Raw genomic sequence first — 26735 nt, 5'->3', positions numbered from 1 at the left:
TGGAGTAAAGAGGGGAGGACAGAGGAAGGATTGTGTGGTGTTTCTTTCTATTCAAAGCAGACAGATACTCTTCTTGCCTCTGTTGATAACCAGCTGAGGGAAACTGTCTGCTCAGAGCAACCTGGACAAACAGGACTGATCTAGGTGGACAAACAGTGTAAAGCAATTTCACATGTTTGTAGCTGCTCTTGCTGGTTTAAACTGCTAGGAAATGGCAATAATAATTTATTTCTCAGTTCCATTTAATAGGAATATATGACATAGTGTAACAACTATATATATACACATATATTATAACAACTTGCCTGCTGTTAGTCTGGTTCGCTTCTATAAGTGGCTTATGGCGACCCCAGCCCCTCTTCAGCCTTAGTTCTTCCTTTTAAATTTTACCTCACGACTACTGAACACAAGGGGTGGGTATAATATAGTCTCTTCGGGGGTTTTGTTTTGTTTTCAGATGGATGGATAACTGACGTTTGTAGGGGACCACTGCAGCTTTGATGGGTATTTCCAATATACAGGCACCAGAGAACTTAAAAGTAAACCACAGAACTTTATTTACACACAGTCTCCAACTGGGGAATGGGAGATATTTACATGGGCTATATTGTAACTCAGATAGATAACAGTTGCTAAATAGTTCAGGCTTATAGTACAGATTTTTCTTATGTCTCTCACAGGGTACACAGTTCATATATTCACTCTCCAATACTATTCTAGGTTGGCCTCTTGGGCGTAATGTGCCTGGTCTCTCTTGAGCCGACTGGTGTCTCTCCTCCCAGCCCTTCAGACTCCTCTAGACCCACATCTTTTTCCTCACCCACCTCTTTAGTTCTTGAGAGAAGTGTTTATGGTTCTGTGACTTCTCAGGTCTTTCACTGTGACTCTCCTTTTGTCACACACAATGTCATCTGTTTATGACCCAGCGTCATCTGACTAATTCGTACAGGGTTAAGATGAGAAGGAAACTAAAAATTTAGCATGCTAGATTTTGGAATCTTCTTTCAGCACTGTGATTCTATATCCACCACAAACATCAGTGAAGCACTTTTCAAAATGACGCATGTGAGAACGTTGGCTGTTTTTAAAAAGTTATACAGACCTTAAGCAAGCCCATATCACAGTATTTTGTATGTGTCCTGTAACAATCCATGGCTGTAGGAGGAATTATAGCCCCTTGTGAACCTGACAAACATTCAATATCCAGGTGAACTCTAATGGGAGTTGTAGAGATTTGTTTTGAAATGTAGAACAAAAGACTAAATAAAACGTGTCTTGGTTAGTCCAGGTGTAAAGTATTGCTTAATGCACTAAAGACAAGCCAGTGATGTAATGTTCTCTGTTCTTATGTTCTGTAGAGTGAACATTATTTAAAGCACAAGATCCGAAACAAACCTGCACATGCAGAGCTGGTTGATATGCACATTTTACAGGGTAAGACTGGAACTGTTATTCTCCCGTGTTGGTGCCATTGTCTTCTACGTGGCCCTGGATGCTTTCTGTTTGTTCTTTGAGCGCTGCCTGTAGCTGTGGCAATCCAGCTAACTTAATTTTCACAAATTATCTAGTTTAGCACTGAACTAAGTGGCAGATTGGCTATCTTTATCCTTGAAGCTCTTTTCATTCCTGCTTCAGGAGAGACAAGTAAAATGCAGCTTTAACACATGTGTGATGATACTTTGTAATCAGAAGTGCGTTATTCTGAAATTCTAGAATAGGAGCAGGCAACCTTTTCAGCCCAAGTGCCAAAAACAAAAAAAGGAATATCTTTCTGTGAAGTTTTGTGTCAGCAAACAAAGGGGTGGGGAAGAGACAGGCTTCAGATTCAGCAGGAGCTCACAGGAGCACAGCTCCTGAACCTTTCTGATGGTTCCCCCTCCTCCTACCCACCTACCTTGTCCATTGAATAGTAGGTGCAGCTGCATAAAAATCCCTGGATTAGGAGAGCAAGCAGCCAGCCAGCCACCAGGGGCTTTGCCACACACCCAGCAGCCCTCATTAACCCCTGGAGAAGCCTGTGCCACCCTTTCTCTCCAGAGTCAGTTTGGTGTAGAGGTTAAGAGTGTAGACTCTTATCTGGGAGAACCGGGTTTGATTCCCCACTCCTCCACTTGCACCTGCTGGAATGGCCTTGGGTCAGCCAGAGCTCTCTTATCTGGGAGAACCAGGTTTGATTCCCCACTCCTCCACTTGCACCTGCTAGCATGGCCTTGGGTCAGCCAGAGCTCTCTTATCTGGGAGAACCAGGTTTGATTCCCCACTCCTCCACTTGCACCTGCTGGAATGGCCTTCTGTTAGTCATAGCTCTAGCAGAGGTTGTCCTTGAAAGGGCAGCTGCTGTGAGAGCCCTCTCAGCCCCACCCACCTCACAGGGTGTCTGTTGTGGGGGGAGAAGATATAGAAGATTGTAAGCTGCTCTGAGTCTTTGATTCAGGGAGAAGGGCGAGATATAAATCTGCAATTCTTCTTCTGATAAAGTTCCTCATCAAAGGCTCCTTAGTAAGCTTGAGAGTCATGGAGTAAAAGGGCAAGTCCTTTTGTGGATCAAAAACTGGCTAATTAATAGAAAGCAGAGAGTGAGTATAAATGGGCAGTCTTCGCAGTGGAGGACGGTAAGCAGTGGGGTGCTGCAGGTCTCAGTACTGGGTCCCATGCTGTTTAACTTATTCATTAATGATTTGGAGTTGGGAGTAAGCAGTGAAGTGGCTAAGTTTGCAGATGACACTAAATTGTTCAGGGTGGGTGAGAACCAGAGAGGATTGTGAGGCACTCCAAAGGGATCTGTTGAGGTTGGGCAAGTGGGCATCAGTGTGGCAGATGAGGTTCAGTGTGGCCAAGTGCAAAGGAATGCACATTGGGGCCAAAAATCCTAGCTATAAATACAAGCTGATGGGGTGTGAACTGGCAGAGACTGACCAAGAGAGAGATCTTGGGGTCGTGGTAGATAACTCACTGAAAATGTCAAGACAGTGCAATTGCAATAAAAAAGGCCAATGCCATGCTGGGAATTATTAGGAAGGGAATTGAAAACAAATCAGCCAGTATCATAATGCCCCTGTATAAATCGATGGTGCAGTCTCATTTGGAATACTGTGTACAATTCTGGTTACCGCACCTCAAAAAAGATATTATAGCATTGGAAAAAGTGCAGAAAAGGGCAACTAGAATGATTAAAGGGTTGGAACACTTTCCCTATGAAGAAAGGTTAAAGTGCTTGGGGCTCTTTAGCTTGTAGAAATGTCGACTGTGGTGTGACATGATAGAGGTTTACAAGATTATGCATTTACAAGATTATGCATGGGATAGAGAAGGTAGAGAAAGAGGTACTTTTCTCCCTTTCTCACAACACAAGAACTTGTGGTCATTCAATGAAATTGCTGAGCAGTTGGGTTAGAACGGATAAAAGGAAGTACTTCTTCACCCAAAGGGTGATTAATATGTGGAATTCACTGCCATAGGAAGTGGTGGCGGCTTCAAGCATAGACAGCTTCAAGAGGGGAATGGATAAGCATATGGAGCAGAGATCCATTAGTGGCTATTAGCCACAGCTTATTGTTGGAATTCTCTGGGGCAGTGATGTTCTGTATTTTGGGGCTTGGAGGGGGTACAGTGGTAGGGCTTCTAGCCCCACTGGTGGACCTCTTGATGGCACTTGGGTTTGGGTTTTTTTGGCCACTGTGTGACACAGAGTATTTGACTGAATGGGCCATTGGCCTGAGCCAACATGGCTTCTCTTATGTTCTTCTTCTTCTTCTGGGGCGGGTGGCTTGCTGGCCTTTTGACTGGGGGGACAGCCAAGGAGAGCCCCAGGCGAGAAAGGCCTACTTGAGCTGGCTGGATCTCTAGCCAACCCAAGCAGGCCTCACTTGCCCAGGGCTCTCCTTTCTTGCATCGGGTTGCTTTGGCTGGGGGGAAGCATATGCTAATGAGTTATGCTAATGAGCTCCACCACCTATTTTTCTACAAAATGACCCCTGGGAAGAGACAAGGAGTGTATTTGGGCACACTTGATGCAAGCCAAGTCCCAGCATCACTGCCAGCATCTCAGTCATATCTGTAGTCTTTTCTCCCACTCTGGCGCCAACACTGCTGCCAGTGCCTTGGTCTCTTGTACAGAGATCTGGACCTGAGTGGCAAGAAAAATGATCTGGTGTACCCTTGTCTGCAAGTGTGCCAGCATTGCCTACCTCTGTTCCAGAACTACTGCCTGAGGGGTATGTCCACAGCGAGGTTTGTTTGGATCCAGCTGTGATGACATAGATGGTACGGCCCAGGCAGCCGGAACTCTGAAACACAGTGCCTTATTTTCCTGGTGATGCTCTCCTTGAGTTTTTGATTCACACATTACAGAGGACAGATGGCTTTTTTCCAGTAGGCCATGTAGCAGCTCCCCACCCCCCCAGCAATTTTCAGACTGAAGTTTCTTCTCCCACACAGGTGTTGTTATTCAAATCAGATCATGCAAGCAGGACTGGTGAGAACTCACAACTCATGTCTGACTGTGGCACAGGGTGGGGAACCCAGACCAAGCCATCATGCCATGTTAGTTCTTGAGGTCTAATAGAAGAAGAAGAATTTCAGAGTTATACCCCGCCCTTCTCTCTGAATCAGAGACTCAGAGCAACTTACAATCTCCTTTATCTTCTCCCCCCACAAGAGACACCCTGTGAGGTGGGTGGGGCTGAGAGGGCTCTCACAGCAGCTGCCCTTTCAAGGACAACCTCTGCCAGAGCTATGGCTGACCCAAGGCCATGCTAGCAGGTGCAGGTGGAGGAGTGGGGAATCAAGCCCAGTTCTCCCAGATAAGAGTCCACGCACTTAACCACTACACCAAACTGGCTTTCTTGAGCAACACATTGGGCATAACAAAAGCTGCTTTCTTGCATAGAATCCCACTTGGCCCAGCATCGTATTCAGAGTTGAGTACCTATGTGTCAGTGCAGTGTTCATACTTCAGTGAAGCCACACTTTGCAAACAATAGGCACCCTTTAAATGTGCTGTTGAACAATGTGCAAAGATGTATAAGCAAGTACTTTTAATAATCTGGACATGTTTAAACTGAATAAGACTGTCAAATCAACCATGGGAGAAGTTCGCCACACAAGCACACCTTTAATCATTGCTTTCTGTGGCAAGGGGTCAGATGTCAGCACCTGTCACTTTTCTGTGGTTCAAGCGGGGTGCTGTGTGTCACGACTGCTTGCAGGTTTGTTCTTGGAAAAAACCTGGAATGTATCATTTTTGTACAATTGCTCTAACATGAATATCTGTGAAGGATTTTTCATTTTGTATACCTGGAACAACTTGGCTAGCTACTGTTGTCCATACTGCCTTTCTAGATTCAGCCACAGAGGGGTCTATTCAAGCTACACAGATGAAACTAAAAAGAGCCCATCTTGCAGACAATCTAAATGAAAAGATTGCTCTTAGGCCAGGTCCTCTGGAGCTGGTGGAGAAGAATATCATTCCTGTTGACTCAGCTGTGAAAGAGGCCATCAAAGGTAGTACCAGAAAAATCACCTGCAGTGTCTTCTTGTCATCTGGCACTCTGTACTAGGGATGTGTGCCTTGAAAAAAAATGGTATTTTTCAGATCCAGACATCAGGGAGCCAAAAAAAAAGTTTTCCAGGTTCCAAATACTGGTTTGATGTTCAGATCCCATTTTGTTTTGCTTTGTGTATTGCTTTGTTCTTTTTGGGGGGTGGGGGGTGGGGGGAGGCAATTCCAATATTATTCAGCATCATTATTTCTGGAGGGCTGGAGGAGCTGTTTTTTTGAACAAATAGCACCAAAATTGCAGCAGAGCTGCTGGAGCCTATCCTTTAAATAGCCTCTGAGTTGCAACTGAATTAGATCAAGAGATCCAATTTAATGGGCCCCTGAACAAATTGATCCCAGCCGTCTTCCATTGTTTCCTATTGGGAGGGGATTCCATGCTTTCTCCAAGGCAAAGAATAAAAAAAAAAATAAAGGTAAAGGTAGTCCCTGTGCAAACACCAGTCATTTCCGACTCTGGGGTGATGTTGCTTTCACAACGTTTTCACAGCAGACTTTTTATGGGGTGGTTTGCCATTGCCTACCCCAGTCATCTACACTTCCCCCCCAGCAAGCTGGGGACTCATTTTACCAACCTCGGAAGGATGGAAGGCTGAGTCAACCTGAGCTGGCTACCTGAAACCAGCTTTTGCCAGGATCGAATTCAGGTCCTGAACAGAGAGTTCAGACTGCAGTACTGCAGCTTTACAACTCTGCGCCACGGGGCTCTTAGAGCAAAGAATAGCCAGACACAAGAACAAGCAATGCTATGTTACTAATAAAAATTGTTTATACACAATCAAAAAAAAAATTGTTTATACACAATCACAAGAACAAGCAATGCAACCCCTCTCCAAAAGCCTTTCAAAGCTGACAGAACCAACAAGCCCATAGTACTAATGCAGAAGCAGGGTGGGACAAGCCTAACACAGCAAAATGTAAAACCTGAGGATCCATCCAATATCAAACAAGAGAATCACCCAACCCAAACAGAATAGGAACATTGTTGCAAGTCCAACAAACGTAAAATCAGAGAATCTGAGCTGATGTACAACCCAAGAATCAAAGGTAACTTTGAACCTGGAATCCACTGCAAACTGCAAACCCGATATAACCCAACTTGTACAAAGACTAGTGTTGCAGGACCAATGAAACCAATTTCAAAGGACAGAATCAAAGCCACCCAACATGGCAAGGAGATACTAAGCCCAAGGAAAAAACACACAGGAAAAACAAAAAGGAAAAACAGTCCTGGGAGCCTTAGATATTTCCAGTTACTGCTCAATATTTCTGGGATCTTTTGGGACTAATTTTCCAATATCCCCCCAAATCCCAGATACTATCCAAAGACTCAAATATAGCTATATGAGTGCCCATCCATGCACGGTACCCAAGAAGTCCTGCTGGGGAGAGAGGCTCTTTCAATACATTTTTTTTCTCCACAGGAATGTCTTTAGAGTCATTCCCATTAAAAAAAAAAAATCCACATAGAAGAGCTACCAGGACTCTAGTATGCTTCTCGTGGTTCATTTCAGCCTGCCTCCCTACACCCCCCCCCAAAAAAAAACATGTCTCTTAACTAGCTGAGCAGGAAGACACTTGATCAAAGCCAGACATGGGCCCGGGAAAGATTATACCGTGCATCAGGAATCTTCCATCCTTCCATTGCTCACCCTCTGGCTTCCAGCCTTTCTGGAGCTTTTGTGATAGAGCCTATCTTTCCCAGCACTTTACTTATCAACAGAAGCCAGGGGTCAAGGGTTTTTGCTTGCTAGATTGCAGGATATTGTGCTGGAACACTTTCCAGAACCCCTTGAGTATGCTGAGTGGCAAAGCAGCATCATCTGGCATAACCCATACTCGCTATTGAGGAAGCAAATAAAGAGCCCTTCGTGGCATTTTTCTAGTAGGTTGCAGGACGAAAATTTGAAAAATAAAAAATGCTTTAGATCTGTAAAATGCATTTAGCACAAATAAGGCACTATTTGTGGACATTTCCCTGCTAACCTCTTTGGATATATTCTCAACTGTGGTGAGCTATGTTTAGCAATGACTCATGGCTTTAATCATGTAAACTCAACTGAAAGAGAGGTGACGTGTCATGAAGCAAGGGATACCAATTACATTCCTTAGAAATGTGAAATTATTGAATAAAAATAAGAAAAATCAAATGACGTATCTAAGGGAAAGTTAAGTTTGCAGTTTATGGATTCTTGCGGGTCTGTGGAACTTTATGGGTGCACATCGTGAATATACGCTGAAAATATGTGTGCAGCTTCTGCTGAAAGATCAGGATCCAATAGGAAATTCAGCAGTACATAAGCAGAATTTGACCGTTGGTTGGATCCAGCACAAAATTTTCTGGACACTATAATAGATCAGGAGGAAAGTGCTAGGTGCTCAACAATATCATGTGCAAGTAGAACTGCATTAACCCCATTTGTTCGTGCCTTTGCGTTACTGGATCTAAGCCTTAGATAACAATCCTAAGCAGGTCCACATGAATTTTATTCAGACCAATTTCACACTAGACCTTTAATCTTGGTTTAACTCCACCCCCAAACTGACATTCTACATTAGAATCAGAGAAACCAACTCTGTGACTCTATGATTCTATTATTTTAGTGTAGAATGTTAGCTTGGGGACAGGGCTAAACTAGGATTAAAGGTCTAGTGCGAAATTCTCTTGTTGCTGACTCAAAAGGAAAGTGTTTTTAGGGTTGAATATTTAGCATGCTTAATCTCTGCTCTCATTACAGCCAGAGAATTGCATTTTATTTTATTCCAATTGTTGAGTTTAGATTTTTTTTTTTTTAGAACCTAGCTTTAGGATTCCTTCTTCCTCAATTTATACTATGCTATGATAGCTGACTGTTTAGTTGTCATGTTCAACTTTATTTCAAGGATCCTGGGCAATTAGTTTGGGGCTTGAGAAAATCATGACAGATTGTGGTCTCTTATCTGATCCCTTATCAGGGGTTGGGGTGGGGTGGGGGAAAGTGTACACATGTATATACTAACATGTGAAAATAATTACCTGGTCTGCTATTTGTACTGTTGTGGGGAATTCTGCACTATTTGCAACACTCTTGATAGTGTGTCCCTTTTTTCCTACTTACCTTCTTACCTAAGATACCCAGGTGACGTTCTCAAAATCCTCAGATGCCTTTGCTTTTGAAGAAGACAGCAGCAACGATGGGATGTCCCCAGAGCAAGCCAGAAGTGAGGATTCTGAGGGATCCACAGAATCAGCAGCAGGAACCAACATTTCAGAAACAGTGTTCCCCTCAATGTCAGGGTCAGCTCAGGTAAAATGTTAAGGATGTCCAGGTCAACTACATAACCCCATACCGGAAATATGAGCCACCACATTGTAGTTAAAAGAGCTCAGTGCTTTTATGAAGTCAAGCACATAATGGAAATAAATGACAATTGGCTGATTGTGTGGATGGGCGTCTGCAAGTTCAAGCTGTACTGCATATTTCCAAGGGGTGACAGAAACATCATGACAGATCCCCGTGGAGGATCAGTCCTCAGTATAGTTACAGCCACTATGCGGGAGATTCCCAAATTAATCGCATCTGCCATTGGTCATTGTTTCCACCTGCAATTCATGGAGGTTTTCCGCTCCTGTTTCTTTGAAAGCTTTGTCCTGCTAGCATGACACACGCTGCCATCTTCAGCACACTGTACCTGTCATACTGCAATCAGTGTCACTGTTATCACAGTGGTCGAACACTTGGGAATTCTGTTGCGAGGTGTTGCCATATCCTTCATGCTTCAGGAGAGTTGTCAGGCTTTTGGAACGTTAAAAACATTTTTTAAAACATACACATCAAATGTACAAGGTATGCTTTTAAATGTGCCACTTGTCCATCTATCATTGCCTTATTAAGGGGAAAGAAATTCATTAAAATGCAAAATTGTGATGAAGGGTTCTTTGTGATGGTGTAGGGTCCAGCCAATCAATGACATGCACAGAGAAACTGCTGAAGAGAAATTCACACCAGTGGCTTCCAACACTGAGCTGTCTCCACACAATTGTATTTTAAACGGACATGCAGTTTGAGCATGTGAATATCTGCTAAATCTCAAACCATGGGCCTTGTTCTATCAATGTAATGTTTCGGTACATCTGGTGTGTATAGTTAAAAGTAAGCCCACCACAATATCCAGCATGCAGAAAACAAGGGAGCAGTAAGGCTGCCTGCTGTGTTTGATGATATTCCCCTTTCCTCAGTACAATGAACATGATCTCTATTTATATCTTGGTGAACAAAATTTAGCTGTCTATTTTAAGGAATGTAGTTAATTCCTCTCAATTATGAGAGAAAGGGTTGAATAAAGTGTGCAAAAACAACTAGATCTGAACCAGAGGGACTGGTGCTGTGGGCCATTCCTGTGTGTGTCTCTGAAAATGCCTATCAATAGACTTCTCAAATGTCTGCATATTAATGGTCATTATTTGTAAAAGTATATTCAGTGGGCTGCTTCTTTCAGGATCATTCCAGTGCCTCTGAAAATGATCCAGCTGATGTGACATCTCAGAGCACCCAAACCAAAAGTCTAAAAGACCTGAATGGGCAACGGCCACCCCTTGTCCATATTGCCACGGCAGCGAAGGTACGGCCTTGCCTTCTCACAGCTTGGGAAGAAAAGTAGTATAAATACACAATGATTAATGTCAATCTAAAACACCAAAAACTGCTTCTAGGGAGATTTTTTTTTATTTTAAATGAATATTTATTTTATTTATTTATTTTAAATAAATAAGTATCAACAAATTAGAACAAAGCAGCAGACAAGTTGTACCTTTAAGACCAACTAAGTTTTATTCAGAATGTAAGCTTTCGTATGCTCTAAGCGGACTTCATCAGATGAAATGGGAATGGAAAGCAGCAATTCTTAATAGAAGTGGGCAGTGAGTTGGTATGCAGAATCATGAGAATGTTTTTAGCAGATTAAAAGAATCACAAATTGGGGTCTGTGTTTGTTAGCTAATGTTGTTAACTGGGCTGAAAAAACATCGGAGGGTGATAAAAAGCAGACTAATGTCGTAGGTCAGATGTGGTGCCATAAATCTGGTTAACATTCTGGCTTTGTTAGTTTTGGGTTTAAATCAAGGGCATAGTTACTCAAGAGGTTATAGCATCATATTAGTTTGCCATTAGAGAAAATAAAGGAATACATTAAAATACAGTGGAGGATGGGTTAGTATATGTAACAAGATAAACAGCCAATATCCCCCATTTGAGTCTGTCAATACAACCCCTCCCCCCCAATATTCTGATATACTGTTCTAAAAGAGAAATACATATTAGCCATTAGAAAAACAGGGTACATTAAAATATAGTGGAAGTTGGGTTAGTATATGCAATGAGATAAACAGCCCATATCCCTTATTTGAGTATGTCAATACAAAAAAATTATTCTGTTACACTGTTCTAAAAGAGAAATACATTGGAATACTGTGGATGTATAGCTATACTAAGTGAGAATTGGTTTAGTGTATGTAATGAGATAAAAAATCAATATCCCTGTTCAGTTCTGGGGAGGTGTTTGTTCCAAGTTTCATAATTTGTAATTCAGCAATTTCTCTCTCCATTCTGTTCTTGAAGTTCCTTTGCAGTAAAACAGCTACTTTGAGGTCACCCATTGAATGCTCAGGAAGGTTAAAGTGTTCTCCAACTGGTTTCTCAGTTCTGTAATTCCTAATGTCAGATTTGTGTCCATTTCTCCTTTGGCGTAGAGTTTGTCCTGTTTGCCCTATGTAGAGAACTGAAGGGCATTGTTGGCATTTAATGGCATATATAATGTTGGAAGATGAACAAGTGAATGAGCCTGAGATGGTGTAGTTAATGCTGTTAGGCCCAGTGACTGTGTTGTCTGGGTGTATGTGGCAGCAAAGTTGGCGCTTGGGTTTATTGCAAGCTCTGGTACCGGTGTTCATGCTCAGATGCAATGTTGTATTATTGTGGGTGAGGAGTTGTTTGAGATTGGGGAGCTGTCTGTGTACAAGGAAAGGTTTACCCCCCCCCCAGTACTTTTGAAAGAGAGCTGTCCCTGTCCAATACAGGTTGTAAGTTGTTGATGATACGTTGAACTGTTTTCAGTTGAGAGCTGTGTGTGACCACTAGTGGTGTTTTGTTATTGTCTCTTTGAGGTCTGTCTTGTAACAGGTTTTCTCTGGGTATCATTCTGGCTTTGTTAATCTGTTTTTTGACTTCATAATGTGGGTACTTTAGTTCCAAAAAGGTTTTTTGTAGATCCCTCAGGTGAGAATCTCTGTCAGTAGGATTGGAGCAAATGCGGCTTTAGCGTAGAGCCTGGCTGTATACAATGGATCGTTTGGTATGTTTGGGATGGTAGCTGGAGGCATGCAGGTATGTTTGTCTGTCAGTAGGTTTCCTGTATAAGGTATTTTAAAAACCGTTAGTGTAATTCAAAACTTAGGGCCCATATATTTTGCACTTGCCTAAAGGCCAGTGAGAACCAGCTCTTAGTATGGCCTCTCTTATGTTGGTATGTATGATCCTGATGCAACCAGAGAGCTTTATTTGGAGTCCAGAAAAATGTGATAGGCTTCAAAGAGATGCTGATGGATTGAGCACTGTAGTTCACTCAAGTGACTAATTGGTTGGGACATCTTAACCCGCCCATCTAAGTATGTATATGGCTCACTTACTGAATTCTTGTTGTACAGTCGAAATCATCAAGTGACAGCAAGAACCGCCACAAAAAGCCTAAGGAATCAAAGCCGAAAGTGAAGAAGCTTAAATATCACCAGTACATTCCTCCTGACCAGAAAGCCGAGAAGTCTCCTCCACCCATGGACTCTGCCTACGCAAGGCTCCTTCAGCAGCAGCAGCTCTTCCTGCAGCTCCAGATCCTCAGTCAGCAGCAGCAGCACCAACACCATCAGCATTTCAGCTACTCTGGCTCTCATTCTAGTCAGCTGAAGTGAGTGGTGATGGAAGCAGCTCCTATAGCAATGCCCTACCCCACCTACAATTCCTTCGTCTTTTTCTTGTTATAGAAGTCAAGTTATGATTATTTTCTCTCAACACATTTTGGTACTTTTAGAGTTAGAGTTAGGCATGTTTCAGTTCAATTGATGAAAGGTGTGCTGTTGAAATTCGTAAGCGTCTCCATTTGTTCTGCCTAAAAGTTTATGGAGTTAGCACACAGCTGAACAATACAAAATTAGGCAAATGAAACAGGCCTGTCTTCATGGTCCAGAAGTGTAGCTGATTTATGGGAGTACTTCAAGGAAATCTTAAGCGGCCCCGTGGCGCAGAGTGGTAAAGCAGCAGTACTGCAGTACCGTGGTCTGAACTCTCTGCTCACGACCTGAGTTCGATTCCGGCGGAAGCTAGATTCAGGTAGCCGTCCCAAGGTTGACTCAGCCTTCCATCCTTCCGAGGTCGGTAAAATGAGTACCCAGCTTGCGGGGGGGGGGGGGGGACTGTAAAAGACTGGGGAAGGCAATGGCAAACCACCCCGTTAAAAGTCTGCTGTGAAAAAGCTGTGAAAGCAACGTCACCCCAAAGTTGGAAACAACTGGTACTTGCACAGGGGACCTTTCCTTTCCTTTTTTTCAAGGAAATCGTTATGGCAAGTGAGAGAGTAAATTCATGCTTATAGAGTAAAAATTACTTATCTCACAGTAGCCAGATCCTTAAAAGCTTTCACTAAGAGAGGAGTAGCATTACCATCTCTTGAACAAGTTTTATTTTAGATACCTTTAAAGTTGAAGCAGCTGGATGAGCAGGTGATATCACATGGGCTGCAGTGCTCCCTTCTGACATCACAAAAACACACAAACAGGGATACTGATTTTTAAAATTCTGTTCTTTTCTTTTTTCAGGCAGTCCAATGCGCAAGTGGTCAAAACTGCAAACTCTTCCCCAACAGCTGCTGCTAACAGTTCTCTTTCTCCTGTAAAAGGCACCTTTTCAGGACAGCCTTGCATTTCTGCTCTTAAACCAGGTCCTTTGCCATCCAATCTGGATGATCTAAAAGTGAGTGTTGTATGTTGGACAGTAAATCAAAACTTTTCATGAGAGGAGGTGGTAGCTAAAACCACCATTGCAGTCATTCAGCAGTCACTGGGAAATCCAGGGAAATGGTTGAGTGGTAACGCTGCACGAAACTGCAGTGAAGGTTAAGGACGGCCACCTTCCATCTGCTTACAGGCAGGATGGAAGTCAGATTTTTAGGTGGCTACCACATGGTTTCCTGATGTCTGCCATGAACTGCTGTAGAGCTGGAAGATGCACAGATACACTGTGACCAACATCTGAAATCAATAGGCAATTGGCTGACTGGTTACAGGAATCATGCATGGACCTTACAATAGGACTACATTTAGTTCAGAGACCAATACTGGTAACCAGGTTTTAAAAAATTCTGCTGTTATCCATCTGTTCTCTTGGGTTTCCATAATTCTGTATTCAAAACTCCCAGATTCTGCACGGATAAAACTTAATTCTGCCACCACAATGTTATGCATAAAATGGCACAGCTAAATATTTCTTGAAGTGTTTTCTTTTACAAGTGTTAAAAAATGGTGTACAATTTGATGACTGTTTTGTGTGTAAGCAACTTGTGGGGGGCGGGAGCGTAGGATTGAAAAGGCATTTAGGTCTTAGGAAACCACAGGAAGCTGAAGAGGCTAATAGATGCATTCATTAAAGGAAATTATTCTGTTATTTCTTCTAACGATACTTATCAAGATTGTTTACCTATCTCCCATGTATCATCGGAAGTCATTAAACATACCTATATTTATTATTTGGTACAAGGATTTGCAACCAAGAGCAGAAACATTATGCTTGAATGTTTTACATCTCTCCCATTTCTACCATGGAACTCAAAGCAGCTGACATAGGACTTCTTGGTGGCCTCCTATCAAGGCACCAGTTAGAGCAGCTTAGTAAAATTGCTCCATGCCTTCCAGTCATACCCCTGGAATTTAAGAACTGTTCTGGCTTAGGCTCCCTGCTAATTCAAATAAGTGAAAGTCATCGAAAGAAATATCAAATAATATCAAATAATGACAGCTAATGTTAATTTCAAACATTGAAGGTTAAGTATGATTTTTGCAGCACCTTGTATGTTTTCTGCTTTGGGGCACCAATGATAGTTATTTCTGTACTAAATTCTATAGTACTTAAACTAAACCAGATTGATTATATAAGAACCTGATAGATAAGTCAGAATAGGCCAGCTTGATTCAGTCAGGATGCTACTTTCCCACAAACCTGAAGCAAATTGAGACCCTAACGCTGACAAAAAGGGCTTTCTTTTCAGGTATCAGAGTTGAGGCAACAGCTCCGAATAAGGGGCCTTCCTGTATCTGGTACAAAAACAGCCCTGATGGAACGTCTGAGGCCTTTCCAAGAATGCGGTGGGGGTTCAGTGCCCAGCTTCAGTGAAATAACTACTGTCACCTTCCCAGTGACTCCAACGAGTTCTCTGTGCAGCTACCAATCCCGGTCCTCAGCCAGTCTGCTATCCAATGGCTTTTACCACTTTGGCAGCACCAGTTCCACGCCACCCATCTCCCCGGCTTCTTCTGACCTGTCAGTGAATGGTTCCTTACCAGACACTTTCAATGAAGGACCCATGTCATCCCCACAGTTTGTTTTGCATCCTTCTCCTGTGCAGAGTGGGTGTGAAGAGAGTTTCATAGGGAGCATTAATGGAGCTGGCATCCAGCTTGACGTGGAAAGAGTCGACACAGAGAAAGACAAGATGCTGGTGGAGAAACAAAAGGTCATCAATGAGCTCACCTGGAAATTGCAGCAAGAGCAGAGGCAAGTGGAAGAGCTGAGGATGCAACTCCAGAAGCGCAAAAGGAGCCATGGAGTGGAGGAGAAGCAAACCTCTGAACATTTCTTTGCCTTTTCAATCAAGCAAGAAAACACAGTGTCCAGCTGTCCATTCGCATCCAAGCAAACTGTCTTGAAAGGGCAAACTAGCAGCTCTGACACACTGACTAATTGTGAGCTGCCTCAGCTTCCCTGCCTTCCAAATACCCATTGCATGGACTCTTCCAGGCAAAATGGTATACTGTCCTCCACACTTCTAAGCCCACAGTGCTCTCCCCAGCATTCACCACTAGAGACAGCAAAGAGCCCGCAACACATCAGCCTTCCACCCTCACCGAACAGTCATTACGTCCTCTCGGTGTCCCCTAACACTCAAGGTGAAGGGCGCAGCAGTTCTCCACAGGCTAACAGCCATCTACACAGCACTCCGGTAAGCACTCATGTGTGCTTTTTATTGGGTTGGTGTTGTGGCTGATAAAGGGATGAAAGTTCAAAGGCAAATTCATGTCATAGAACCAGGCAGAGTGTAGCATGAGCAGGAAGGTTCTGAATTCTCCTGAATCTTGGTGGCCCTAGGAAGTAGCTTGACTCTCTCTCTTGCTAGCAAGTGGTAATGTTACTTTCACCTTCACAGCATTTTAGAACTCAGGAGTATGAGAAGGCATTGCAGAAGAGTGCGCAGCTGTGCATGAACATGCTATAGCTGGAAAAGATTTCTTATCCTGTCCTTAATCTGCCAGAGGTGGAATTCAGTGATCACTATGGCATTTCTCATTAATGATAAACTCTGTACAGATAATTATAGTCTTTGTGCCCCTATAAGTCTTCCCCATCCACACAAGACAAGAATCCCCCAAATCAGGCTGCTTGACAGAAGTAAAACTACTTGAATTTTCTGTTAAGGATTCTGAGGCAGGGAAGCTTTCTTAGGTGAAAGTTAAGAAAGGCTATGTCCAAGGATAAACAAAGTAGGGGGATGGGGTGCACATCCTTTGCTGTTTTCTCAGGTTTCCATTCATTGACAGCTCTGCCCCATAGGTAAGAGATAAATTCAAGTCTGGAGGCTTTTTGATGTCGTTATAAAGCTGCACAGCTTTTGCTCAACTAATTGTGGATTTCTGTGATTAACTTGCCTTCTCTGTAGATGCCAACACAGGGAGGACAGAAGTATTCTATTCTGTCACCCAGCTTCTGTAAGTCAAATATTGCCCTTCCAGAAGGAAAACCTCCACCATATGCTGATGCAGTGAAGCAGGTAACTGTCCAGTGCTTGCTAATCTATGCTTCTATTTCAAACAATTTTATTAGTAACATATGGTAATAAATTTCAATGAGAAAAAAACCCCATCCATCTTTTTCCCCCATAATACATATAAACATGCCAGCCGAACTTGTTTTCATGAGCTTCCAACATTAAAAAGTTTTTTATTTAACAACATCACCCAATCCTTTATCCATGCCAAACAAACCGCATCATGATATAGTCTTAAATCTGGAAGCTGAAATCCTCCCCTCTCTTTAGCATCTATTAAAATTTCCATCTTGATCGTTGGCTTTTCCCCAGCCCATACAAATTCTGAAATCTTCCTTTGCCATTTATTAAATTGTTTACTGTCTTTCACAATCGGAATAGTTTGAAACAAATACATTATGCTTGGCAAAATATTCATCTTAATTGCAGCAATCCTACCCAACAAAGACAAATTAAGTTTATTCCATTTCACCATATCTTCTTCCATCTTGCGCCATAACTTTTCATAATTGTTTTTGTACAGATCAATATTCTTCATCGTTATCTCTAAACCCAAATATTTAACTTTAGAGGTAACTTCACACCCCGTCAGTCTCTGCAGTTCTTTCTGTTTATTTAGTTGCATATTTTTACATAGAAATTTCAATTTTTCTTTATTTACGTATTTACGTCCAGCCAATTCTCCATATTCTTTTATCTTAGCTAACAAAGGTATCACTTGTATCGGATTTTCAGTTATAAACATAATGTCATCCACAAATGCTCTATATTTATAAGAGAATCCTCTGATTTTCAGTCCTTCTATTCCTTTATCATCTTGTATTTGCCTTAGCAAAATTTCAAGAGTCATTATAAACAACAATGGTGAAAGCGGACATCCTTGTCTTGTACCTTTGCTCACCTTCATATCATTTGTAAGATCTGCATTTATACACAACTTTGCATGCTGTTCCATATATATTGCTTTTGTCATTCTTATAAAATGTTCTCCAAGATTTATCTTTTCCATTACTGCAAACATAAAGTCCCAGTTCAAATTATCAAAGGCTTTCTCTGCATCCACAAAAAATAATGCCACCTCTTTTTCTGGATGTTTCTCATAGTATTCTGCAATATTTACAACTGTTTTTATATTGTCTCTTATTTGTCTTTTAGGGAGAAATCCAGCTTGGTCTTCTTTTATAAAATTAATCAAATATTGTTTAAGTCGTTCTGCCAAGATTCTTGTATATATCTTATAGTCATTATTTAATAGTGAAATTGGTCTATAATTCTTTACATTTGTGACATCTCTATCTTCCTTAGGGATCAACGAGATTACAGCTTCTTTCCAAGTATTTGGAATTTTTCCTTTTGTTCTTATCGTATTCATCAATTTTTGCAATTTTGGTACTATCTCTTCTTTAAAGGTTTTATAAAATTTAGCTGTATATCCATCTGGTCCAGGAGCCTTACCCACTTTCATTACATTGATTGCTGCTTCAATTTCAATTTTTTCTATTGGATCATTCAAAATCTTTTCCATATATTCAGTCAAGGGTGCTATTTTAATATTTTGTAAATACGCCTCCATTTTTTCTTCTTTTATTTTCACACCTTTGAATAAATTTGCATAATATTTGAAAGATTCCCTTTTTATTCCTTCTTGGTCTACTATCTCTTTTCCATTAGCCACAATTTTATTAATAATTTTATTTTCTTTCTTTCTCTTCAATTGCTAGGCTAAATACTTTCCAGGATTGTTCACACCTTCAAATGATTTCTGTTGCAAATTTTTCAAATTCCATTCCAATTCTTTATTCAACAAATGTCTCATTTGAGTTTGTAATATAGTAATTTCCTTTATTATTTTTTTCCCCTGGTCTTTTTCTCAGTTTCCCTTCTTTTTTCTTTATTTCATTTTGAATGTCCAACATCTGTTTTTCTTTTGCCCTCTTATCTTTATTATTCAATGTAATCAATATTCCTCTCATTATCGCTTTGTAAGTATCATTTATTTGGAAAAAAGCTATGGTTTTCTTTTCTAGAAATGTCACAATTTCTTTATCTTGTAACAAATCTTCATTTATTCTCCATCTTCTTGTTTTCCTTTGCAATTTTGTGGCCCAAAATATTGGATTATGATCTGCACATATCTTTGGCAGAATCTCTACTTTTCTAGTTATGAGGCCTAAATTTTTAGAACCCCATAACATATCAATTCTAGAAAAAGTATTATGTCCTGCTGAAAAAAAGGTATAGTCTCTTACTTCAGGGTTAAATTTTCTCCAAATATCTTCCAAACTTTCTTGTTTCACCAACTCAAAAAAAGATTTTGGTAGTTTCCCTTCTTTGTTATTGCCCTTTTGGCCAGACCTATCTATATTATTTTGTATTGTTCCATTAAAATCACCCATCATCAAGATCTGGTCATAGGACACTTCATCCAACTGTCAATAAATGTCTTTAAAAAAAACATATTTTGCACCATTTGGTGTATATAGTCCTAATAACGTTTTCTTTGCATTAATCATTACTTCCACTGCCACATATCTTCCATCTTTATCTTTAAATATCAATTTTGGCTCTAATTGTTCCTTAATATAAAAAAACCACACCCCTTTTCTTTTATTCCACCAATGAAAAAAATTCCAACCCCAATTGTTTATTCCATAAAAATTTGTAATCTTTTTGTTGTATATGAACTTCCTGTAGACAAATTATATTACACTTTTGTTTTTTAATCCAATGAAATGTTGCTTTTCTTTTTTGTGGTGAATTTAGTCCATTTACATTCCAAGATAGTAATTTGTAATCCATTATGGTGCAAAGTCTTTATTTTCTTCAAGCTACACATCTCCTGCTCATTCCTTATTGTAATCCTTCTTCCACGTAACTCAAAGCTCAAACCTTCAGGTATTATCCATCTGTATCTCGTTCCCACAGCTTCTCTGTCAGTTTCTTATATTTCTTCCTGTCATTTATCACTTGTCTTGGCAGCTCTTTCATTATTCTAACTCTGCTCCCTTCCACTATCAAAGTCTTTTGGAAGTTTTTATTCAGAATTTTCCCTGCCATGTCTTTTGTCCTTAATTTTATGACTATATCTCTTGGTAGGCCTTTATCTTTTGCACATGATGAATTAACTCTGTACATACTGTCAAACATGTTTCTAGACCTTTCAGGATCTTCCTCCAAAAAATCAGCAATTATTTTCACCATATATTCCATTAAATCAGTTCCCTCCCCTTCAGGTACTCCTCTCAGACGCACTTGACGTTTCATCAGTCTGCAGTCACGTACTGTTACCTTCTCTTGCAACTTTAATAAGGTGGAAGCATGTACATTAACTTTCTCTTCAACATCCTTGACTCTGTTTGTCACTACCAGAACTTCATTTTTGAAATCCTCCATTTCTTTTTTAAGATCTCCAATGTCCTTCTTAAGTTCTTTTTTACAAGATGTTAACATCTTCTCCACACCCTTCATAATCCTAGCTTCCATTGCATCTAATTGACCTTGCATTCTATCCAGAGAGTGGGCTCTTGCATGAGTTTGTCTTTCTTCTGACATAAAAAAAGCCTTCAAAAAATTTAAAGTCTCAAAGTCTAAAATCAAACACCAAATCTAATAGCTTAGATCTTGCCCTTTAAAATGAGACTAATTTCGCCATTCTCCTACCTTGCTAAGCTTAAATATTAAATTTTGACAGTTTTTGACAATTTTCTTCTCTTCAAAATGGCGATCCAATTTATGGTTAAAATTCCTAGCGTAGGCCTTCTTCTTGGTCCTCACCTTTACTGCTTCCTGTTGTGCTAGGCTCCAAATCTCGTTCTCAATGGTATCCAAATCTCACAATCTTTGTCAATCTCATTTCAGTCTTTACTTCCTACTTCTCTAGGCCCCAGTTCACGTTCTCAATGTTCTCCAATTATCGTGATCTTTGAAGTGCTTGTTATGTTGATTGTAGAGAGTGCAGAGCTGTGACGCCGATGCCTCCATCAGTCACCACAGGTATTCAAAACAATTCATTTATTTCACAATTTCTAACAAAGCCCTTAATTTAACAGAGTCCAAATTTTAAGCTTTCTCTTCTTCACTTCCTCGTCTTTGTTATTCAATCTTTCCCACCTTCCAAAGTCATTTAGATTAGTTTAAAAAAGTCCCGGAGCGAGAGATTATAATCAAGTACCTCTTTACAGCTATGCAGCTTAAACTTCGGTCTTCTCAAGTTTCAGATGTTTATCAGTTCCAAAAGAGAATGGGATCTTGACAGGCTTAAGCCAATTAAATGGCTCTATAATCTTCTGTAGGTGATGAAAATGCCACTCTTCTTCGGTGGTCCTCAAAAACATCTCCTCCGAGATCTTTTATCAGCCGAGGTTAACCGCCTTAGAGTTGCTGCGCTTATCCTGGACAAATCTCTAACTGAGAAATGTAGGCAGAAAGCCAAAAGAAAGGCTTTTTACTACCCTGAACAGAAAATTAAGTTCCCCTTATTCAGGGGACGTCAGCCCGGCTTGATTCCCAGACTGGTAGCCTCCCATCTGTACATCATCTTAAAACAGTTTTCTTTAATACTCTGACATGTTGAGAGTTTCATAGAGTTCTTCCACAAATATTCCCATGTGTTCATCTGTATTTCTTTATTTACATTAATTGCCCACTTAATCATTTGAGATTTCACTACTTCATCTTCAGTAGACCATTTTAAAAGTAACTTCTAGATTTTCGAAATTAATTTTTCATTATCTCCAAGCAGAACTTTTTCCTTTTGTTTGTTCTTGTCTTATCCTTCAGTTTTAACATCTCTTTCCACCAATCTTTTTATTTGTTGCATTTGAAACCAATCATATTTATTATTCAACTCTTCAGCAGTTTTCAATTCTATTTTACCGCTTTGTATTTTTAGTAATTGATTATATGACATCCCTTTTTCCTCTCCTGTCTCAGCTGTTATTCTTATTACTTCTGCTGGCACTATCCATAGTGGTTTTCTCTCATCGCCATATTTCTTGTACTTCATCCAAATATTTAGTAGGTTATTTCTTATATAATGGTGAGACAAAAAACCATCCGACTTTTTCTTTCCATAGTACATATAAGCGTGCCAGCCGAATTTATTTCCATGACCTTCCAACGTTAAAAGTTTTTTATTCAACAGTGTCACCCAATCTTTTATCCACACTAGACAAACTGCTTCATGATATAATCTTAAATCTGGTAGTTGAAATCCTCCTTTCTTTAGCATCTGTTAAAACTTTCATTTTAATCCTTGGTTTTTTCCCGGCCCATACAAATTCTGAAATCTTTCTTTGCCATTTATTAAATTGTTTACTGTCTTTCACAATCGGAATAGTTTGAAACAAATACATTATTCTTGGCAAAATGTTCATCTTAATTGCAGCTATTCTACCAAGCAGTGACAGATTAAGCTTGTTCCATTTTATCATATCTTTGTCCATTTTACGCCATAACTTTTCATAATTGTTTTTAAACAAATCAATATTCTTCATTGTTATTTCCACGCCCAAATATTTTACTTTAGGGGTAACTTCACATCCTGTTAATCTCTGCAATTCCTTTTGTTTACTTACTTTCATATTTTTGCACAAAATTTTTGACTTTTCTTTATTAACATAAAGTCCTGCCAATTCTCCAAAGTCTTGTTAGTGCTTGCTAATCTATACTTGATGGGTTTATTTGGTCTAATTTCTGCTCATGCACCAAAATTCCTTGTGGTTTATGAGTGAAATCAACTCATTGCTGCTGGTTGAAAGGTGGATTCACTACAGCAGAAACAATTCAAATTATTCAAGTCAAAGCTCAAACTCAGTCAACCTCTGATTTGGCCACAGGTTGAAATGAGTACCAGTTCAATCCTAGCTAAAGCAGGGATTCTTGAATTCTGTCTTCATCACTGGATAAGTAACGACATAAACAACAGCAGGACAGTGACTATTGTTGCACGGATTATACCAATCTTAAATGCAGAGATCTGCGAATGACTTAGCTTTGTCTGAAGTACCTAAAGACTATGTTGTTCAAGTGGGCATGAGAACATGAAATACTAACTTCCAAGGACATGAAGAGGGGAGCTGCAATCTTAATCATACAATTAATATTAAATTGTATAGGATTTGCTGTTGAGCAAATATAACTAGTGACAGTCTGAAGCAGAGTGGGGAGCTGCATTTCCATTCCATATTTGTAGGGCTACTGAGGCTGCTTCTCTGGCTTTTATATAGCTAGATGGCACATTAAAAGGTATATTTGAAGTGCATAATAATCTGGTAGAAACTACTCTGGTATCTTAGATCCAAGTGGGCAGCCATGTTGGTCTGAAGCAGTAGAACAAAGCAGCAGACAAAATGCACCTTTAAGACCCACAAAGTTTTATTCAGAATGTAAGCTTTCGTGTGCTCTGAGCACACTTCATTGGACAAGGAATCAGGTACAGTGAGCAGAGCTACATCTAGCTGATAGGCTGTGGTTTAGAATGCAAAATGGTACAAATCTAAGATCCAATGACAGAATAGTAAAATTAACAAATTGAGCAAACCTTTGACCTGGGTAGCATGAGCATGAGAAAGCAATGAAACAGTAATATGTCAAAATGTGAGAATGTCTGTTAATCACTCTATTGTTATAAGCCTGGGCCAAAAAGAGGGCATTTCTTTCTCAGAAGTTTTTCCCATCCAAGGAATTTACCTTTTAACATGTAACATACATATAGTTTGCCATTGCAAGAAAAATACATGAAAATATAGTGGAAGATGGGTTTAGTATATGTAATGAGATAACAGCCAACAAATATCCAGTATACTTAACCCATTTGCACTATATTTCATTGTATTCTTTTTTCCTTTTTTTCTAATGGCAAACTAGAATGATGTTTACATTTAAAAGAGTAAATTAGGTGGACAAGAACATCACTATCCAATGTATTTCTCTTTTAGCTGTATTGATATACTCGAATAGGGATATTGGCTGCATTCTAAACCACAGCCTATCAGCTAGATGTAGCTCTGCTCACTGTACCTGATTCTTCGTCCGATGCTTGGAGCACACGGAAGCTTGCATTCTGAATAAAACTTTGTGCGTCTTTAAGGTGCCACTTGACTACTACTTCGTTTTACTCTGGTATCTTGTGAGAGATAACTACAAAGCTACTAAGGTACTGACTAGCCTGACTAATCTGGTTTTTGGCATTCTGGATAGCTCTGATCTGTTTTCCATGCAAATTGATTTTTGTTTTTGCGGCATGTCGACTCAAATGGCTGATTTTTGCAATTTCCCCTGCTTTTCTTGTTACAGCAGATGACCCGAAGTCAGCAAATGGATGAGCTGCTGGATGTGCTTATTGAAACTGGAGGTAGGCAGAACCCAGAGGCTGATTCAGGACTCTGCAGACACGGAGTGTTCTCCCTGGGCAGTAAAAGACTATAACCCTTATCTGTCCACCACCTGGTGCCTATGACATCAAGTTAGTCACAGTGAGCACTAGTTGAGCCAAATGCCTGCTGCCTGTGCCAGCTAGTTGCAAAAAGACTAAATGTACGCCTGTTGTCTGTTGCACGAAGTGTTCTTATGTGCCCATCTATTTTGACAAGTTTATTTTAAGCAAACTGGATTTTACTTGGAAGTTTAACCTTTCCCACAGTCAGAAAATGAGCTCTGATTATACCGACAGGCTTTAAAAAGAGAAATTCTAGAGTTTGTATTCAGATTCACTCTTTAAATGACCAAGATCAGAAATTGTGTCATCTGTACTGGAACCAATGATGTTTTCTTCTGAGACCACAAAGTCTGGTAGGCAGCAGAAAGACCAGTACCAAATAGTGGTCAAATATCTTGCTTGAACTAATATATATGGAACTTATACACAACACCATTGGCCACAGCTCCCATTTCCATCATGATCTGTCCTCTCCCTCAAGCTCTAAAACAGGGGTGTCAAACATGTGGCCCGGGCGCCAAATCAGGCCCCCCAGAGGGCTCTTATCAGGCCCCCAAGCAACTGGCTGTCATGTTTTCTTCTCCCTTTCTCTTCCTTCTGCATCTCAGCTTGCTTTGCCAGAAGCTACGGAGCAAAACCTCAATTTTCTCCATTGGTTGAAGCTCCTTCCTCCTGGTCCCCTGGGGAGGGAGGGAAAGAGCCAGAGCTTCCTTTGCCCAGTTCCCTGGATCCCATGGGAGAAATACAGAGAAAGCACCTTTATGACCAACAAGTGCTGATGTTTTAAGCATGTTTCACTTTAAGGGTTTTTTTAAAGTTATGTATGTCTGTGTCCTTTAAAAAGTTTATATCTCTGCTACCTAATCCTAAACAGATGCACACATGGCCCAGCCCGGCCCGACAAGGTCTTATTTAGGTCAGATCCGGCCCTCATAACAAATGAGTTCGACACCCCTGCTTTAAAATAACACCCACTGAAAGTACTAAAAACCACAAAACACTGACAAGTGATAAAATACATTGCTAGAATGGCATTCAAAAATTCTGTGTGCTGGTTCTCACTGGTCTGCATTAGCTCCCTCAGATTCCAGTAACTTATGCCACCTTTGATGCTGCTATTTCAATACGACAACCTTTTCCCTACACTCACACAACTGTGGTTTTGTATGCACTAAGTTTTTCACATTGGCTTTTGAATCAACACCATTATGCTGTCTGTTATTTATTTAAACAATGGGATGGCTGGAGCTCACTCCACCTAGCTCAGCCAATGGTTTTGGTTCCTCTAATATTAACATTTTTCTTGTTTTAGCTGCTAGCTCTTGCATAAATTTCCTTTTCCTCTTAGAGCCAGTTTGGTGTAGTGGTTAAGTGTGCGGACTCTTATCTGGGAGAACCGGGTTTGATTCCCCACTCCTCCACTTGCAGCTGCTGGAATGGCCTTGGGTCAGCCATAGCTCTGGCAGAGGTTGTCCTTGAAAGGGCAGCTGCTGTGAGAGCCTTTCCAGCCCCACCCACCTCACAGGGTGTCTGTTGTGGGGGAGGAAGGGAAAGGAGATTGTGAGCCGCTCTGAGACTCTTTGGAGTGGAGGGCGGGATATAAATCCAATATCTTCTTCTTCAATATCTTATTTAACCTATGCAGGCTCACAGAAACTGCAAGCATTAATTCTTTGCTGGTTTAACCCAGTAAAATATCACATGTAATTTTATTTACCTAGAACTACAGTAGAGTTTATCTGCTGCTACTCTTGTAAAAACCATGTTGTGTTTCACACAGTTCTGTTCCAGTGGCCATCCCAGTACTGCAGAGAACAAAAGTGACCATGGAGGTGCTCAGTATTTTGTAATATTGAAAGCTATGAGGCAACCTGAATTGATGGTATAATATACACTGTTGATCAGTTGTTGTTTTCCTATTGCTTTTGGTTTGCAAACAGAAATGCCTGCGAATGCCAAAGATGACCGTCCTTGTCTTCAGAAAATGCCTCAGATAACAATGTCTTCAGGGTCCTCGGGTACATCCTCCTTATTAAAAGCATCATCTGCTTTTGAGCAAGGCCCTTCAAGTCAGCTGTCCTTTGAACATGGCCCTGGCAACAATGAGAATCATCTTGAAATCTTGTTAAATTCCCACAGCCCACTGGGACGAACAAATGAGATCGCCCTTCTGAAGGTAGGTGGTGAAGAGCCTCACTTTGAAGGGGTGATGGAAGGATTTTCCAGCAAAACTGCTGATGATCTGCTTACACCACATGAGATACTGCCAACACCCCTCTCACCCATGGAGACTCAACTTTCTCCTTCTGATGAAGGATCTGATTTGCACATGAGCTTCACAGAGTCTCCTTGGGAAACAATGGAATGGCTGGATCTCACTCCACCTAGCTCAGCCAATGCTTTTGGTCCCCTCACCACCACAGGACCCAGCATCTTCAACATTGATTTCTTAGATGTTACCGATCTCAACTTGAACAGCACCATGGACTTGCAGTTACAACAGTGGTGAACAAATCATCCCTGCATATGGCGATGTAGCCGGTCGTAAATGATTTTCACAAAAGGGACTAAGACTAAACCAGAGTTTTCGTACCATCCAGAGAGGAGAAACTGGAGTCAGTGTTTCTCTGGACATAAACATTTTCATTACAAATGATCACAGATTCCACTTACAAA

At 40.7% G+C, this 26735-nt stretch overlaps 1 protein-coding gene across 1 annotated transcript in view; it reads left to right on the top strand.

The window, feature by feature from the left end:
- The window catches only part of MYOCD (myocardin), a 71588-nt gene extending 44853 nt beyond the window's left edge, over positions 1-26735 (top strand). The window contains exons 4-12 of the mRNA XM_060253039.1: positions 1359-1434; positions 5341-5502; positions 8669-8844; positions 12240-12496; positions 13404-13557; positions 14849-15799; positions 16514-16624; positions 23918-23975; positions 26000-26735. Coding sequence (XP_060109022.1) covers positions 1359-1434; positions 5341-5502; positions 8669-8844; positions 12240-12496; positions 13404-13557; positions 14849-15799; positions 16514-16624; positions 23918-23975; positions 26000-26568 — 2514 coding nt within the window. The 3' untranslated portion in view covers positions 26569-26735. The remainder of the gene's footprint in view (positions 1-1358; positions 1435-5340; positions 5503-8668; positions 8845-12239; positions 12497-13403; positions 13558-14848; positions 15800-16513; positions 16625-23917; positions 23976-25999) is intronic.

Source organism: Heteronotia binoei, chromosome 13 (genome assembly GCF_032191835.1).
Source record: "Heteronotia binoei isolate CCM8104 ecotype False Entrance Well chromosome 13, APGP_CSIRO_Hbin_v1, whole genome shotgun sequence".
In the NCBI taxonomy this organism is placed as follows: Eukaryota; Metazoa; Chordata; class Lepidosauria; order Squamata; family Gekkonidae; genus Heteronotia; species Heteronotia binoei.
Note: the sequence above shows the minus strand (reverse complement) of the source record. Positions and strands in the feature narration are given on the sequence as shown.